Source organism: Macrobrachium nipponense, chromosome 13 (assembly GCF_015104395.2).
Source record: "Macrobrachium nipponense isolate FS-2020 chromosome 13, ASM1510439v2, whole genome shotgun sequence".
NCBI lineage: Eukaryota > Metazoa > Arthropoda > Malacostraca > Decapoda > Palaemonidae > Macrobrachium > Macrobrachium nipponense.
The window spans coordinates 52562108-52581351 of record NC_087206.1 but is presented as its reverse complement, the minus strand read 5'-3'; the positions used below and the strand labels follow the sequence as shown (position 1 = coordinate 52581351).

General features: G+C 42.1%; 2 protein-coding genes across 2 annotated transcripts in view; one reads left to right on the top strand and one right to left on the bottom strand.

The window, feature by feature from the left end:
- Positions 1–19244, bottom strand: part of LOC135225788 (hypoxia up-regulated protein 1-like) — a gene marked incomplete in the record, with an annotated part of 558991 nt that overhangs the window by 190334 nt on the left and 349413 nt on the right.
- The window catches only part of LOC135225321 (hypoxia up-regulated protein 1-like), a 124389-nt gene continuing 116284 nt past the window's right edge, over positions 11140–19244 (top strand). Inside the window, exon 1 of the mRNA XM_064264653.1 lies at positions 11140–11432. Coding sequence (XP_064120723.1) covers positions 11140–11432 — 293 coding nt within the window. The remainder of the gene's footprint in view (positions 11433–19244) is intronic.

The window sequence follows — 19244 nt, the reverse complement described above, 5'->3', positions numbered from 1 at the left end:
CTGGCGGAGCTGGCTTTATGCCTTCTTCAAGGTTTTTGTTTTTGTTTTAAAGTTTTTACTTTGGGAGCGACAGAAAGTGCTCCCGCAGCAGGAGGGGTGGGCTTAGAGAAGCCCAGGAAGGAAGAGGAAGAAGAAGGAGTAGGACTAAGTAAAAGACTCGCCTCGCTTACCTCCCCACCTACCTGCTCCTCCGTGACCATAGGCTCTAGGTTTATATTGATGGCCGCCACGTCGTCCATCAGGTCCTGGTCGTCAGTGGTTGCCAATCGGATGGCTTCGATCAGCGGTTCAGCTACCTCCGCTGGCACCGCTGTGGTGGCTGTGGCCCCCTGGAAAAGGAGAGCACAAAGTCCTGCATCCAGCACGTATGGCTGTCCTTTTGGGGCGTTCTTGCCAAAGCTGGCCACCCACTTCCTCAGGTTGGTCCTCGCTTCGTGGCAGGTTGCTGGACCGGCCTGTCAGGGAGGAATCGTATTAGTACAATGCCTGGAACAAAATCCAATATAACATCTTATTAAGTTATTATGACATGACTTAAACACAAATGGTGTAGCGAAGAAACTTACATGCTCATCAACTAGAGAGGACACCATCTCATAGCACACCGTACACGCATCGGGGTGCCAGACCATGTAGCTCTCCAGCTGTACAGCACAGTTAGCGTGAGAGCGGCACACTACATGGTCATACGGCTTGCCTAGGGAGGCGGGGCACCCCTCTGCCTGGCAGCGGACCATCTGTAATGGAAATTGATTATGGGTACCGAACTTTGGTAAGCAACGGAGAGAGCATGCACCTTAATCTAGATACGCTACACAAGATCAAAATAAGTACTATGAATAAAATAATTACTTTATGTGAGATTGCCTGGACTCGCTTCCGTCCCCTATAATAGGTATCGGTTTTGTATGCGGATCTGAGGTCCGCCGATGCCGGAGGGTGGGGGGGGGGGTGGGGGGGGGGGATGGAGGGGATCTCTGCCACCTCCCCAGGCACCTGGCTGGTTGGAAGGCTATGTTGCGTAGCCGGACCTAGTTGATGAATTCCGCCGAAGCCGAGAATTAGGACGGAATAGAGAACTGGCAATGTATTTTCTTAATGCTCCGTTGCCGAGTGTGGGGTGAATCACACCGGCCTGGTCATTATAGGACCAGGAGCTATAGGGGGGCCCCCGAAGCTCCGTCCGCTAGTTGAATCGCTCCCCCAAACTCTTTTAATGCAGTAGGAAAGGGGCTCTGGTGTGGGGGGAGTCAGTAGGGTATACCTCTGAACCTGCACGCATTAATTTAAAGGGAGCGAAGCTCCCGCCCGAAACCCCTCGAGTGAGAAGGGTTGAAGAGCGAAGCAACGAGCGACAGAGCTGCTATAATAAATGCTCCGGAGCTACGTCCGCCAACTGGTGCGGTACCGCTTGTGAGTCGGCGGCGGCTACTCGGAGACACACAGGGTGTTATATAAATAAATAACACTACACCACTCCCTCCCCCCTTATTTCACAGTCCTCCCCTCCCCCTCTAGTAAGAGGGGGGGGGGGGGAGAACGTGGCGCATGTGGTTGGCCACCCACCCGATCAGAGATGGACCTCCACCAGGTAACATGGCCTACCCTTTGTAGGGAGAAGGCCGACTGGCTCATGGCCGGTCGTGGTTAGGTGGTGGTTGCTCACGATCAGGAGGCTATGCCGGGTAGCCAGACGTACCAGACCGGCATTACATAACATATACACAATATAAATGTTACAATATACTATATTCATAGCGAGGTCTAATGGAGGGATTGCAAGGATATTAGGCTAAGAAAGGAGGGAAGGAAGCACCCGTATGGATCTGGCTAAGAACTGAGAACACAACAAACTGGGCAGGGTAGGCCAAATGATCACCCCTGCCAGACTGAAGTGGACGGTAGACCTCGAACCTACTAAACCGAAATTCTTCGGTTTAGACCGGCTGGGCGGGTACCTCAGGCAAAATTGCTAAACCGATTTGTTCGATTTAGGCAGCAGTGAGGTAGATCCAAGATCACACCGGTTGAGAACTATTATCTTATAACGTTCTCCCTGCTAGCCTCATAGCATCACAGGGCAAGTTAGGTGTGTTTAAGGGTACTAGGTAAGGGACCCCTAGCCTACCTTCCTAGGCTAGCCTATGCTAGGTTTAACTAGGTGAGGAGATGATGCAACCCATCCAACCTCATTAAATCAATCATGTACAAAATCTAGACGTATCTAAATCATACTACTCATACATATCCTCCTAATTCAGGAGAGAGAGAGAGAGAGAGAGAGAGAGAGAGAGAGAGAGAGAGAGAGAGAGAGAGAGAGAGAGAGAGACACTGAGGGGAACAGGGGAACGGCCCTTCCGCTCTCTTCCCAAATATGATAAATACGACAAAAATGATATTATGCACCGTTATAAATCATGCAGAGATAGGCGCTAACCCGCCCCTGAACCGCTGGGGGGGCCTATTATTTACGACGTAAACTAACGCACTGCTCTGTACCCCCAACGAAAGCCAAGGGCGGGTTAGGCCTACGCTAAAATCAGTACGGATTGTAAAACATATATGGTACTGACGTAACGCATCAATTTAGAAAAAAGTACATATGCCTAACATATAATTGTAATATTTCGTAGGTCTCGTGTGCTGAAAATTTGCATGCGTTCCGATGACGCGAGTGGAGGGTGAGGCGGGGGATGCTTGGAACGGCTCCCACCGCAGAGGGATTTGAAGAAGGGAAGGGAAAATCTTCTAAGTGGCAGAGGATCTGTGAATAGTAACCACTATGCCCCTTTACTTATACCGACACCCTTCGGGTTGCTCGTGCTGAGGGTAGTAACTTCAGCATACCATGTAAGCTTTTTCTCTGGTATATTTAGGATATATTTATACTTGAAAAATGAGCTACAGGGATTTTTCACCAGCAGACACTGGTCGAACCCAGAAAAAATTTATTTATGCATGAAAATAACATCAAAATACAATAATTAGTGATTATTTATCGTCGGAAAATCCCGCGAATAGGCGAATTCATACTACTCATACATATCCTCCTAATTCAGGAGGGAGGGAGAGAGAGAGAGAGAGAGAGAGAGAGAGAGAGAGAGAGAGAGAGAGAGAGAGAGAGAGAACGGCCCCTCCCGCTCTCTTCCCAAATATGATAAATACGACAAAAATGATATTATGCACCGTTATAAATCATGCAGAGATAGGCGCTAACCTGCCCCTGAACCGCTGGGGGGGCCTATTATTTACGACGTAAACTAACGCACTGCTCTGTACCCCCAACGAAAGCCAAGGGCGGGTTAGGCCTACGCTAAAATCAGTACGGATTGTAAAACATATATGTTTTACAATCCGTATACGGGGGTCCCACTGTATATACTATATCAAAGTAACTGGCCTACGTACGACCAATGCAGCCATATTACCAATGGTTGATTGAGTGCCATAGACTAGGCTAGGTACTTGTATGTACTGTAAGGGGTAGTCACAAATATTTTTGCTGATAATAAAACATTGAAACTCAAGCCTAATTATTCCAGCAAATTTATTAAATATTAAGGGGGGCTTCCTCTTTGATTTTTGATGAATATTTTTGAAATTTTCAAAATCTGGTTAAATGGTCGTAAGACATGAGCAACACCTCTGTTATCACGTGGCAAAAGCATTTTTTCGAAATATTAAAATTAATGGGGTTTTGGCCCCTCCCCCTTCCTGTGACGTAGGGCTGACGTTTGGCTCCTAATGACTATTGTCATTTTGTCCTTTTATCTGCCCAATTTATTAATTATTTTTATTTTTATTTCGCCTAATCTCTTACATCTGGCACCAACAATGGACAATTCGTTGGTGAATGGTGTTCTAAGCGGGTAGCACCGTAGCATGCCCAGCAGGGTGCCGGAGTCAGTGTGTCCCAGAGTTGCATAAGGGAAGGTATGCTGCTCTTTACTCCAAGCATTTTTTTGCTATTTACCGTGTTTTTTTCTTGTTTTCTTACATCAAGTAACTCTAAATACAATTTATATAAGTTTGTGTGTATACTAGAGTGAAAGTGAGACAATATGTCGAAACGGAATCGTGTAACTATGGCCCGTTTAGCAAATTTTGCTAAAAAGAGACATAGGGTGGAAGGTGGACTGTTTTTTTTGTTGATGTGGCAGCGTCGCATTGCCACCACCATTGTTGGCTGATGTATCCAGCGCTGTCCACCATCATCACCACCACCAGCACCACCAACAACAACAACACGAGGCTCTTTTTTGGCTGCTGAGAGCCCCGCCCTCATTGCCTCTACGTCGTTTGGTGCGCAATCATCTGAGGTTTTTTCACCTTCACAGTTACGCTCTCAGTTAATGAAAGTAATAAAGGACGATGAAACAGGAGTATATGATGACAAATTATTACTTGCTTGGTTTCAAACCAAGCAACAAAGAGTCAGGTGGTACTTGATCATAGCCTCGCCTCGAGCAAATAATACCCCTTTCTAGGGGGGGGACTTGGTGCCGGAAACCAAGCAAAAAAAACACTTAAGAACTATTAGAAAGAAGGAAAGGCAGTCTGAACTAAGCAATAGTGAGTATTTATTTAACATTTGTTTGTATCAAGGTTTTGCTCATAGATCAGTTTTTTTCCACAAGTGCCAAAAAAAACACTTCTTGACCTTTACGGCCATTTTTCTCAGTTTTCACTTTTTTGCACTTCTAACGCTAACTATTTTTTTATTTGTTGGCCAATTTTAAAGTTAAATATACCATTGGAAAGAGGAAAGAAAGTCGAATATTTTGTTGGGGCTAGATTTTTTCTTAGGTTGACGAGGAACTCATGATAACCAAATCAACAAAAATTTTTGGGGAAAATTCCCCCTCGCCCCCCATCCAAAAAAAGCAAAAAATGGAAAAACTGTTCCTAACATTTCTTTTCTACTATGATATACTTTCTGTGTATAAAGCCGCATTGCAATAGCTCTAAAAATGAAGGAAGAGTTACATTTTTAATTTTTTTTATTTTTTCTTATTTTTTCAATAAAAACCAAAATAATCATTCAATCACTCTGAAATTTTTTTTGGAACATCACCTTTTATATATGTATAACATATAATAATTTCATAAAAATCGGAGCATTATTTCTATATAGGCGGACGCCCCCCTTAAAAGCAAGCCAAATTATTTTTGTTATCAGAAACTTAAGAAAAATTGCCTAAGTTAAGTTTCCAGCTAGTGGCGTGAGCAGATGTTAACAAGCCATCATGCAGTGTCTACTGGAATAAATTAAAATATCTTTCAATACATCCTTGTAAAATAGGGGCACTTTTCATAGCCTTTTTATGCATTATGAATGGGATGTCATTATCAGTGCAGTAATACCTGTTGGAAGTAGATTCCCATACATGTATTACTTTAAAATTGGAAAGAATCCCAATATTAAGGATAACTGGGGAACTATCAATATCACAAAACCCTTTAGTTTGATTTTCTAATACTACCAAGAAAGTCTTGCCCTTGCGTAAACGAGTCAAACACGACAGGGAACTATGAATTATGAGCATTGTAAGTCAAGCAGACTGGGAACTACAGATAATGAGCAGACTGCAAAATGTTTTGGGAGGCAAAAGCACGGTCTGAGAACTTGACAAAAGCACACATGTAGTACTTAATTTAATTTACTACATTTATTAATAAAGTAACCGCAATTCTTGAACCCAGCTTTCTTTTGTACATTAAGTTCCATTCGGAAATTAAACCAGGATCATGTCGATAAAATGAAATTGGTTCATTATTTTAAGAATGTAAAAAAAAAACAATGCACATGGGAGATCGCCCTGTTCGCATGGGAGATCGCCCTGTTCATATTATAAATTGATAATGGAAATAATACATGCAATATGATTAGATAAGTAAAACAAAGGTTTTATTAAAATGGTCATTATTCACAATACACAAATATTATTCAACTATTGCTAATGGATATCTGTCAATGTAACAGCTTAACGTGGTAACACTCTCTCCATAATATTTATGATGATACTCTGTCCTCCACTAAGATATTCCAGGTTTTCTAATTACGGATGAAGCAATTGTAAACCTGTAGTACCAACATACACAACCAAATAAAAAACCAGCTGATTCCCGACATCATTTCCCATAACTGTAAAAAAAAAAAAAAAGTAACAGAGCAGGTAAAATTGATGTCCAGAACTGGCAAAATCATGCTAAACACTTATACAATAAAGTATTGTGCTCATTTTAAACCCATCTTTGTTAATATACAGGGAAAAGTAGCTCCAGCCAAGTTATGTCAATGAAGATATCAATAGTAGTACTCAATCAGCCGAGAGTTTGAGAATATAAACATTATCAAATGTGGTCGTTTTCTCCAGAAAATATATACAGTAGACCCTTGACTCACGAACACAATCCGTTCCTAGACCTTGGTCGTGTTCGAAATTGTTCGTGACGCGGAGCTAATTTCCCCATAAGGTTTAATGGGAATAATATTAATTGGTTCTCGACCCCTACGAACCAGTATATATTATGTATATTTTGCTATTTTACACAGATAATGTAAAAGTCAGTGTAAAAAACCTTAATATGTCTAATAATATAATTTAAAATGGTAAACTAACACTATAAAAACGTTTGTAAAGTGAACACTTACTATGACTGGCGAGACTTCTGGCTTGACGGACAAGAGAAGAGGAGGGTGGTGGGTGGGGAGGAGGTTATTGTGCGGAAGGAGACCCTCCCCCATCCAGGTCGGGGAGATCTCGTTCCGGAGATTCAACTCTTCTAGGTTTTTTTGGTGAACTTTTAATCACAAGCTTATCCAATGTCTGTTGCCTTTTCCTTCCTTGCATAACTCTTCTGAAATGGCTCATTAAATTTTCATTGAGCATATCACGATCCTGTTTGTAACAATTTTGTCCGATGATACCAATTCAAGGAAGCACTGGACATCATTCACTTTTCCAATGCGGCTTTTTTCTTTTCATCACATCACTGCTGACATCTGACAGTAGCTTCCTCCCCATCCTCTCTTCGTCAGTTGATTGCTCCCTGAGCAAGTTGCTCCTGCTGCTCTTTGTGGAGTGAACAAGTTCGTCCGCAGTCAAATCTTCTGAATGTTCAGCGACCAATTCTTCAACATCTTCGTCGTTGACTTGTAGACCCATACTGTTGCCCATGGACACAATTTCTTGCACAATCTCTGCATCAAAGCCCTCAAAGTCACGGACAGTTACGCACTGGGGCCAAAGTTTCCGCCACGCAGAATTTAATGTGCGGTATGTAACTTCAGTCCATGCGTTATCAATGAGGGTTATGCAGTGAAAAACATTAAAGTGCTTCTTCCAAAATTCTTTTAAGGTTAATTTTGTCTCTTCAGTTACACGGAAGCATCTGCGAAGAGACGCCTTCGTATATAATTTCTTAAAATTGCTAATGACTTGTTGGTCCATGGGCTGGAGATCAGAGGTCGTGTTGGGTGGAAGGAACTTGAACTGAATGAAGTCATGTTCACTGCAGTCAGCCAAGTACGAAGGGTGTGCCGGGGCATTATCCATGATCAGAAGGCACCGCAGGGGGCAGCTTGTTCTCTGTTAGGTACTGACTCACGGTCGGCGCAAACACTTCATCAATCCACTCCATAAACAAGCTCCGTGTCACCCATGCTTTTGTATTGGCCCTCCACATTACAGGCAGTCTGGCCTTATTTACGTTGTGCTGCTTAAAGGCACGCGGGTTATTTGAATGGTAGACAAGTAGCGGCTTTAGTTTCAAGTCGCCACTTGCGTTTGAGCTAACAAAAGCGTAAGCTGTCCTTCATTGGCTTGTGGCCTGGGAGCGCCTTCTCTTCTTGGGTGATAAATGTCCTGTTGGGCATCTTCTTCCAGAAGAGGCCCGTTTCATCACAATTGAAAATCTGTTGAGCGACGTATCCTTCGACCTCCACGAACTCGGCAAACTTGGTCACGAATGCCTCGGCAGCAGCCTTGTCTGCGCTAGCAGCCTCGCCATGCCTAATTACAGAGTGAATGCCAGTTCTCTTTTCTTGAAGTAATCAAACCACCTTTGACTAGCCTAAAAAATCATCTGCGTGGCACTAGTAGAAGGAGTTTCCTTCAGCAAACTCTGATACACTTGCCGAGCTTTCTCGCAGATGATCGGCTCGTTTACACTATCACCTGCCATCTGTTTCTCATGTACCTACTTCAAAATGATTTTTTCTGCCTCTTCGAGGGTTTGCGATCTCATCTTGGTTAGTACTGTCACTCCCTTCGCAACATTTGCTTCTTTAATGGCATCCTTGTTTTTCAAAATTGTCGAAATTGTCGACTTGGCCATCTTGTACTCACTTGCGATATCGGTCACGCGAACACCACGTTCAAACTTTTCTATAATTTCTTTCTTTATTTCAATGGTTATCTTCCTCTGCACCCTTCTTCTCACCTTCACTCTTCACTTCTTACTTTCACCACCACTCTTCACTTTCTTAGGGCCCATTATGAAGAAAATCACAAGTTTTAGCGCAAAAAATGCTAAGCGAATTGACGAACGTCTTGTACACAATGAGATGAGACAAAGAGTGATGCGTGGGTGACGCCGTGCGTGGGAGGCTGGAAGATGGCTGGTCCCATGGCAACTCAAACGCTCTCACGTGTGCCGGGCGATTTCACACATTTTTCAAATGTTTGTGTCTAAAAATTAGTTTGTGAAACAAAGTGAATTGTTATTTTCCAGAAATTTCAAGCATTTTTCAAATGTTCATGTCTCAAAATTAGTTCATGACCCAAACAGAATTTTTATTTTTTTTCCGCATTTTTTTTTTGGTTCGTATCTCAAAGTTAGTTCGTAAGTCAAGGGTGAAATTTTACCTATAATTTTGGTCGGGGATCGAGTTGTACGTGGGTCAATGCGTTCGTGAGTCAAGGGTCTACTACATTCATAGAGCTTTTCGGTTTTTAGAATTATGGATAGAAATCGTACACCTGTAACAAAGAGTTCGCTCATCCTAACGTCTAATTATGGTAATTATCCACGGTAATTACTGATTACAGTTGTTTTGTTTTACTGTATCAAAAGTTGTATTGCTAGTGGTTCACTTGAATAACCTACGGTTTTTACCATTAGTGCAGATGTCTTGTTTACAGTGTCGATAGTTTGTCGGTAGTTGTGATGGTAGTTAACTATTGACACTTCAAGGGTTAGCCTATCATTAAAAATCTTGGCAGGATTTTAAGGTTGCCACATAGATTCCTCTTTCATAATAATTTTCAATAATCGTCTAAAGTTCAGTAATGGTTCTTACTGTTTTCCTCCTCTGCTTGTCTGCAATGGCTGACTTGGGACCAGTGATTGAATCAAAATAGAAATCTATAGAAAACCACAAAAACTAAAGAAATATCTATGTAAGTGTGTACTTCTTACTCAAAAGAATAGCAGCAGAGTGAGTGGCCTTTAAACAAACATGGGAACAATGCCAAGTAGTGGTGACTTTAGAAAAATCACATGATTCATTGGGTCGGCTTCCTGTTTTTTCTTCAAGGTCTGATAAAATTTACTTACAATTTCGCATTGAAATTGATTATTTCGAGTTTAATACAGTCGAGGATCGGGTCTCTATTGTATACAGGCAGTCCTTGGTTATCAGAGGTGGGTTCCATTCCTAACAACATGACAATAACCAAAAATCAGCGATAATATCGCCGATAACCGGGGCTTGGCGTTGAGCTGCTGATATAGTTTTGTCCTAAAAAGTCATTCTTGTATGTTTATGCCATCATTCTTGTATGTTATGCCATTCCTTTAGGTAAAAAATTTTACATAGATGATGTTTACTGGGCGTAGGCTACAGTGGGTCATTGCTTAGTCGCAGATCAGCAGTCACGGGATCAGTTAGCCAGTTATTTTTCCTTGGACCACTCAGTCTAGCCTATATCATGGGTATGAATCACAGCATCACTGATTTGTTCATGTTGCGTAATGATGTTTGTCCGAGGCTAAGTCTCGGCTGTTCATGAAAAGATTCACAATATAACTGACAATAAAGCTAATAAAACTATTTACACCTTATATATTATTGACATATCTTCATAATAAATAGTCTGTTCAAGGTATTAATTCCATATCAATGAAATCAACCTTGAACTCTGAGTGGCAGGAGAACAAAATGTGAACGTCCAGTTATACGGTTGCATTCACAGCGACGTTCGTTGTTCAATAACCTTTCAGAAATTTTAATGGTAGTGTAATTTCGGTAATAATAACATTGAGGGTAACATTGTTTAATTCGAAATTCATTATCATTTTGGTAGTGATTTGATACACAGCAAGCCTGAGCCTTGTGTACGACTCGCTTACACGTACTATAATTTATTTATATACAGTGGAACCTCGACATATGAAAGTCCCTACTTACGAAAAATCCAAGTTACGAAAGCAAAGATGAAGATTTTTTTACTTTTGTATATGAAAATAGTTCAGGTTGCGAAAGGGTGTACTGTAAAGTCCGAGATTCGCCCGGACCGTCGAGAACAATTTTAAAACCCGCGCGCTGCTAACTCAGTAGACTCGCCAACATCCTCCCGCTCTCCCATTGGTTCCTGATGCTAGTCACCGCCATAAGATCCTGCTCTCCTATTGGTCAGCATCTATCCCATCATGCCTCTACGTAAAGGCGTCCTTCAGCCACTCCGTCGCATCAGCGTTATCGTACGCATGTGGAATTCGTTCGTTCACATATACGTATTTCGTTTGTTAATGTAAATTCGTGTTAGTGATTTCGCTTTCTACTTGTATACTTTATCCTGTTGTGTTTGAACTTAATTAACTTAATTAGCCATGGGTCCCAAGAATGTTGCTGAAGTTCACGAAAAGAAGAGAATGCTTTCTATGGAGACGAAGATGGAGATAATTAAGAAGTATGAAGCTGGCATGCGGTTGAGTATGATCGCTAAGGAATACGGCTGAAATCCGTCGACGATAGGCACCGTCCTTAAGCAGAAGGAAGCCATCAAAGCAGCTACACCTTCCAAGGGTGTGACTATTTTGTTCAACAAGAGGAGCCATGTGCATGATGAGGTGGAGGGGCTGCTTCTTGTATGGATTAAAGACAAAGAAATCACTGGCAATACGATAACTGAGATGGCAATCTGCCACAAGGCCAGCACTATTTTCGATGATCTGATTGCCCAGGCCGAAGATGACGGAGGAGAAGGGACATCAGTGGCAACCCCAGACGTCAAGGCTTCTCGTGGGTGGTTTGATAAATTCCATAAACGGACTGGTATCCATTCGGTGGTGCGGCATGGGGAGGCGGCCAGCTCAGACACGAAAGCAGCCGAAGCCTTTAGTAAGACGTTTGATGAGATGGTGATCAAGGAAGGCTACAGTTCTCGGCAAGTCTTCAACTGTGATGAGACTTCAAGGGATTCAACGTGGGCAAAGCTAATGCAGATTCAGAAACAGTTGACGATCCTGAAACTGTTTCGCAACCAGATCTTGATGAGATCGTTGCACTCAGCAAGTCCTTGGGGCTGGTCATCGATGAGGACAACATCAATGACCTTCTCGAGGAGCACCAAGAGGAGCTTATGATGGATGACCTGAAGGAGTTGGAGGCCATGCAACATAACGTCGTTCAAGAAGAGTTCTCTAGCAGCGGTGAGGAGGAGAGGACGACCCTATGACAATGGCAGAAATAACTCTCCAAGGAAGATTGCTTATGCCTGCTTTTCAAAATGTTCCTGAAATGACTCGGGCAAACTTCATCGAACTGCGCAAGCATACAACCTGTGTAAACTTTTTCGGGGTGTCTCTTTTCTACAAATGATTGCACCTTATGAAAAGCAGCTAGAGCATCCTTAATTTCTGCCGTTGTCATAGGGTTCTCCTCCTCCTCCTCGCTGCTGCTAGAGAACTCTTCTTGAACTACGTTATGTTGCATGGCCTCCAACTCCTTCAGGTCATCCGTTGTAAGCTCCTCTTGGTGCTCCTTGAGAAGGTCATTGATGTCGTCCTCGTCGACGACCAGCCCCATGGACTTGCCGAGTGCAACAATCTCGTCAAGATCTGGTTGCGAAGCAGTTTCAGGATCGTCAACTGTTTCTGAATCTGCATCAGCTTCGTCCACGTCGAATCCCTCAAAGTCTCTGGCGGATACGGCATCAGGCCAGTTTCCTTCACGAAGAATTCAAGGTTCACCTCGAAATCTCCTGCCAAGCTTGATCGATGAGTCAGATGCATATCACGATATCGAAATGCTCCTTCTAAAATTCATGCAAGGTGAGGTTTGTGGTATCGGTGATGTTGAAACATCTCTTGAAAAGATGTTCCGTATACAGCTTCTTGAAGTTCGATATCACTTGCTGGTCCATGGGCTGGAGGAGAGGGGTGGTGTTAGGCTGAAGATAAAGAACCTTGATAAAAGAATACTCCGCTAGGATATCTTCCTCGAGGCCAGGAGGGTGAGCAGGGGCATTGTCCAACACCAGCAGACATTTCAAAGGGAGGCGCTTCTCTTCCAAGAATTTCTTCACTGTCGGGCCGAAACACAGTTTTACCCACTCGGTGAACAAAAGTCTCATTACCCAGGCTTTCGCATTAGCCCACCACATCACTTTGTGGGCCTTGAAGGCTCGAGGAGTCTCTGAATGATAGACAAGTAGGGGCTTCACCTTGCAATCCCCTATGGCACTCGAACAAAGTGCGAGCGTAAGCCTGTCTTTCATAGGCTTAAGCCTGGGTGGCTTCTTCTCTTCCTCCATGATGTACGTCCGATGAGGCATTTTTTTTTTTTTTTTTTTCCAAAAAAGGCCAGTCTCATCACAGTTGAAGACTTGCTGAGAACTGTAGCCCTCATTGATCGTCATCTCGTCGAACGTCTTAATTAATAAAGGCTTCAGCTGCTTTCGTGTTGGAGCTGGCAGCTTCCCCATGCCACACCACCGAATGGATGCCAGTCCATTTCCAGAATTTTTCAAACCACCCATGAGAAGCCTTGAAGTCGGATTGGCGTCGATGTCCCTTCTCCTCTGCGGCTCTTCGGCCTGGGCAATCAAATCGCCGAAAATAGCGCTGGCCTTGTGGCAGATTGCTGTTTCGGTTATCGTATCGCCAGCGATTTCTTTGTCTTTTATCCATACAAGAAGCAGCCTCTCCATCTCATCGTGCATGTGGCTCCTCTTGTTTGACAAAATAGGCACACCCTTGGAAGGTGTAGCTGCTTTGATGGTGCTATCACCGACGGATTTCGGCCATATTCCTTAGCGATCACACTCAACCACATGCCAGCCTCATACTTCTTGATAATTTCCATCTTTGTCTCCATAGAAAGCATCCTCTTCTCTCCGTGAACTTCAGCAACTTTCTTGGGACCCATGACTATACGTACGTAATTAAGTTACTAATTAACCCTTTAACGCCGATTTGTCGTATTAAACGTCGATATAAATTGTCTGTTGGGTGCCGATTGGACGTATATACGTCGATATAAAAAATGTTTTTTTAAAAATTCTCGGAAAAATAGTTGTAGGCCTACTAGGCGAAAACTTTTGAATCACGCGTCTTGGGGGATGCTGGGAGCTCACGGATCAAGGCGTTGTTTTGTTTACAATCGTTACCCAGGCGCGCAAGCGCGAATTTCTTTCTCCTAGCACTAAAAAGCATCAGCGACACATCTCAGAAATTATTTCGTCACTGACATAATTTTTGCACCATTTTATATTAGCCGTTACATGGAGTATTATTTATGAAATTGTGCGCAATTCCATGAAAAATACAACAAAAAACAACTCATGGTTGTAGCTTTTTTCAGTTTTGAAATCTTTTCATATAAATAACGATGTGCCAAAATTTCAACCTTCAGTCAACTTTGACTCTACTGAAATGGTCGAAAAACGCAATTGTAAGCTAAAACTCTCATATTCTATTAATATTCAATCATTTACCTTCATTTTGCAACAAATTGGAAGTCTCTAGCACAATATTTCGATTTATGGTGAATTTATGAAAAAAACTTTTTCCTTACGTCCGCACGGTAACTCTTCCGAAAAAATCATAAATTTTTTTCGTCCGATTGTCGTAATGTTTGCACCATTTTAAATTAGCCGTTACATAAAGTTTTATATATGGAAATGTGTGCAATTTCATGTAGAATACATCTAAAAACAACCCATGGTTGTAGCTTTTATCAGTTTTGAAATATTTTCATATAAATAACGATAAATAGAAAAAATTCGTCCTTCGGTCAACTTTATCGATCGAAATGGTCGAAAACTGCAATTGTAAGCTACAACACTTACAGTCTAGTAATATTCAATCAATTACCTTCATTTTGCAACAAACGGGAAGTCTCGAGCACAATATTTTGATTTATGGTGAATTTTTTAAAACTTTTTTTTTTTTTTTTTTTTTTTTTTTTTTTTTTTTTTTTTTTTTTTTTTTTTTTTTTTTTTTTTTTTTTTTTTTTTTTTATCCGTGCGTTACGAATTCATGCATCATTTTGTGATAATATTTTCTCTGTGTTGCCTTGATTGTTTTACAATGTGTTATATACCTAAATGATCGCCATTTAGTGTACAATACAACAAAAAAAATTAACTCTTTAGCTTTAACTGTTTTGCTCTCAGCGCGATTTGTATACAATTATATGGAAAAAAAATTCGCTCTGTCGTATATCCCAATATTTATGTATGATAATGATATTTTTTTCATTTCTGATGGTTGCATACTAAACTTCAGGCAATGACAAAAAAAGGAGCCAAAAATGAACTCTTAATCTTGAAAACTAAGGGTGCTGTGATATTTTGAAAAATTCGGCGCTCACTCGCCAACGCCGCTGTCATACGGGAGACGATTTTTAAAATACCGCTTCGGCGTTTAAGGGTTAATCAGTGGCAGTATATAAATTCTATAAGAGAACCAGAGGCTAGAAGATATACGGGTAATAGAGTGCTAGAACAAAAGGAGTTAACTGAGTATATAGGTGGGTCAGCTGAATTGGGTATCTGTACATACCATGCCAGAAATATCATATGATGTTAGTGAATTAAGTAAAGCATTTAAAGAAAGAACAACTCAGGATATGAAGAAGCTTATTAAAATTGTGAGAAAAACTAAGAGCATGATGGGCGAAGTTACAATAAGTGAGATGGAAGAAGAAAAGATTTATTGGGAAGCCTATGCAGACACTTCATTTGGAAGCAGAAGATGGGCATACTCAACTGGGTTATATTATTTCCTTGACAGATGGGAAGAGGAGAAGTCCCATATGGTGGAAGTCTAGGAAATCCAGGAAAGTGGCAAACCCACCATTGAGGCCGAAGTCCTGAGTGTTGGGGAAGTTATAGAAGGATTAATATATTTAAAGCATTTGTGGGAAGAGGTAGTAGGAGGGAGAAATTTAGAAGCTTTGGTTAACACTGATAGTAAAGGGATTTTGACGTAGGAAAAATCTATTTCTGGGTGATTGGCTCGTGTCGCCCTATGAAATATCCTTAAGATCATTATTTCTAGGTAAAATTAATCTAAAATTACCAGAGAAAAACAAAATTAAGAAAATGTCAGTAAAACTGACTCGCTCACTCTATAAAAGAAGTGTCGGTATGTGAATATAGGCGAGTGGGATCACTACCACAAGTCATTCACCATTTAGACCTTCCAACATAAAATCCCCACCAGAGAGAGCTGATACTAAAGGGTGATGCGGCCGCTACTACTACTACTACCGACGCCACGGACAGCAGCGCCCCTAGCGGTCATCCTTAATCTATGAACATCTTGTCCTGCAGGGTGGGTAAAAGAAAACAGGGTGGGTTTCATAGGGCGACACGAGCCAATCACCCAGAAATAGATTTTTCCTACGTCAAAATCCCTTTTCTGGGCTCAGCTCGTGTCGGCCTATGAAATAGTACCAGAGAAACAGACAAGATGGGAATAAGGACAAATGAAACCCAATAGTAAAAAAGAGATATATAATATAAGTGAATCAGGGACACTACAGTATACAAACAAAGTACTTAAAGCTAACTTATCCTAAACAATGGTATGATAAAGAAAGCAACCAATATAAAGTACTTAAAATTAACTTATATTAGACATAGTAACACATAATAATGTAATGGCAAAACAATAAAGAATGATTCACTTAATTAAGATATTTACAAAATATACAACACATTGTGTTCTACACCCTAGCATAAAAATAAGGGTAGAAACACTGAAGTACATTATATGTACATAACGTGGATGTCCCTAGCAAAAAAAAATAAGGGACAATCCACCAATATGATTCTAGCGGATAAGGCTAGAGTATTCCGAGTAGCATGGCAATAGGGTGAGGCATGTTGGACGAGGTAGGTAGAAAGGAGACCTGGATCTATACTACAACTACTATGCAGTATCAGGAGAAACAATGTTTCCCGCTGCTACTACAGAAAATTTTAAAGATTCCAAGGACTTTAGGTAATGACATTTAAAGACTGTCGGTGATTTCCATCCAGTATACTTTTTAAGATCCTCAAAGTTCATATGTTGGAAGTAATTAATTGAGGTGGCTACTCCTCTGATGTCATGTGCTTTTGGAAATGAATCAGGATTGGCTTGTTTAAGAAGTAAAGGAATTCGTTTGTCTGATTCTTTTACTGATAAAGTGCCACCTTTTTCTCTCATAAAGAGAGAACCTGAGGATCTTGAGGATGTACGAGATAGAAAGGCTCTTAAAGTTGATACTGGGCAGAGAGAAGGATCTTGCGGAAGTGGGATGACTTTCCAAGGAGCCCACCTTGCAAGGGGATCCTCATTTTTAGCTAAAAAGCTACGATCCGGGGAAAGTAGAACTTCTCCTGAGGGGAGGAATTCCACATGACCCGCATCTCTGGATAGAGCCGACAGTTCTGAAATTCTGGCTCCTGAAGTCAGGCTTAATAAAAATAACGTCTTTCTAAGAAGCATTATGAATGTGCAAGACGAGTTGTCAGTATCTGAGGCTAGTTTGAGGACATCATTTAAGAACCATGAAACTGCAGTAGGCCTTTGAGAAGGTCTAAGTCTAGCACAGGCTTTGGGAATAGACGTAAAGTAAGATTCTGTTAGGTCTATCTGGAAACCCAACTGAAAGATTTTCTTCAAAGCCGATTTATGAGTAGTAATAGTGCTAGCTGCTAAGCCTTTTTCAAACAAGGACCTGAAAAAGGATATAGCTAAGTTAACTGTCATGGTTGTAGTGTTTGATTATTTCAGGAAGGATGCTAATTTTTTAACAGCTGAGTCATATTGTCTAATAGTTGACTCTCTTTTATCTGATTCTAGGAAGAGGATGTTTTGTGGATCAATGTTAGCATCTTTGTTAGCCGCAAACTTCATGAAGTCCATAAGTTAGGGTCTGAAAGAATTCCTGAGGAAGTGAACACAGTCCTCATTTGTACTGATTGTGACAGCTTGGGATTGGGAATCCGTTGAGGTCGGAGACCAATTCCAGAAGCAGAGGATACCAGTTGCTTTTTGGCCAGTCTGGAGCAATCAGAGCTACTAGTCCCTTGAAAGTCCTCAGCTTGCTCAAGACTTTCAAAAGAAGATTCACTGGAGGAAAAACATAAATTTTTCCTCCATTGATTCCAATCTAACGACAGGGCGTCCGTGGCATAAGCCAGAGGGTCCAGGTTTGGGGGCGCCACATAGCAAGGGAGCTTGTGGTTCGCTTGTGAGGCGAAGAGATCTACTTGGAGACCTGGGACTCTCCGGCATATCCACTGGAATGACTCGTCGTCCAGGGACCATTCTGATTCCAGAGGGACTGACCGGGACAAAGCGTCTGCTATCACATTTTCTACCCCCGCCAGGTGAGTGGCAGACAGATGCCATCTGTGTTTGTCTGCTAGCGCAAAGATGGCTATCATGACATGATTTCACGTGTTTGGATTTGGACCCTCCTCTGTTGATGCAATGTACTACCACTGCACTGTCCAAAACTAGTCTTAGATGAGACTTCTTCGGGGGAAGGAGTCTCTTCAGGGTAAGAAATACTGCCATAGCTTCCAGGACGTTTATGTGAAGCTGGCGGAACTGAACTGACCAAGTCCCCTGAACTTGCTTGAATTGAGAATATCCCCCCATCCTGGACAGGGAGGCATCCGTGTGAATGGTTAACACTGGAAGGGGATATTGAAGGGGTACTAATTTGGCAAGGTTCTTCACTTTTGTCCATGGACGGAGCTGATTGCGAAGGATATGTGGAATTACTGACAACTTGTCTCGAGATTTGGCGTTTGCTCTCGATCGCCAAACTCGATTTATATCTTTCAGCCTTGCTTTCAGGAGGATGTCTGTCACTGAGGCAAACTGAAGAGAACCTAGGATTCTTTCCTGGTTTCTCCTTGATGTTTGTTTGCATTTGAGAAATTGTTTCACAGACTTGCTCTTTCTTTCTTTTGACCACCGGAATGACAGATTGTGGGAAGACAAATCCCATTGGATTCCTAGCCACTGAAAACGAGACTCCGGAGTGAGTCTGGATTTCGTTTTGTTTATCTGGAACCCAGATGTTCCAGAAATTGAACTACCTTCTTTGTGGCTTTGAGACATTCCTTGACCGTTGGTGCCCAGATCAACCAATCGTCGAGGTATGCTGCTACCATTATCCCTTGAGTTCTCAACTGTTGAACTACCACTTCTGCTGCTTTCGTGAATACCCTGGGGGTGGGGGCTACATTCAGACCGAAGGGCATCACTCACGAATGAGAACGTCTGATTTCCTAGTTTGAAGCCTAGGAATGGACGGAAGTGTCTGGCTTATAGGGATATGATAGTATGCGTCTGTAAGATCGATGGAGGTTGTGACGGCCCCATGGGGAAGTAAGGTCCGTACCTGCGAGATGGTGAGCATTTTGAACTTGTGCAACGAATGAAAGAGTTTAGCTTTTGACAAGTCTAAGATTACCCTTCTTTTTTGTTGAGCCTTTCTTTGGCACGCTGAATAAGCGACCTTGAAATTTTAGATGCTTGACTCTCGCAATAGCTCCTTTCTGAAGGAGTTCCTCTGCATAATCTGTCAATTCCTTTGATGGTTCCTGATAGAATGATTTGATTGGAGGAGGATCTTTGATCCAACTCCAACCCAATCCTTTGGACACGATGCTCTGTGCCCATTTGCTGAACCCCCACCTGTGACGGAAGAGGAACAGCCTCCCTCCTACCTGGGGAGCCTCACTGTTGTGGGCGGGTTGACCTCCGCGCCCTCTCTGAAGTGTTTA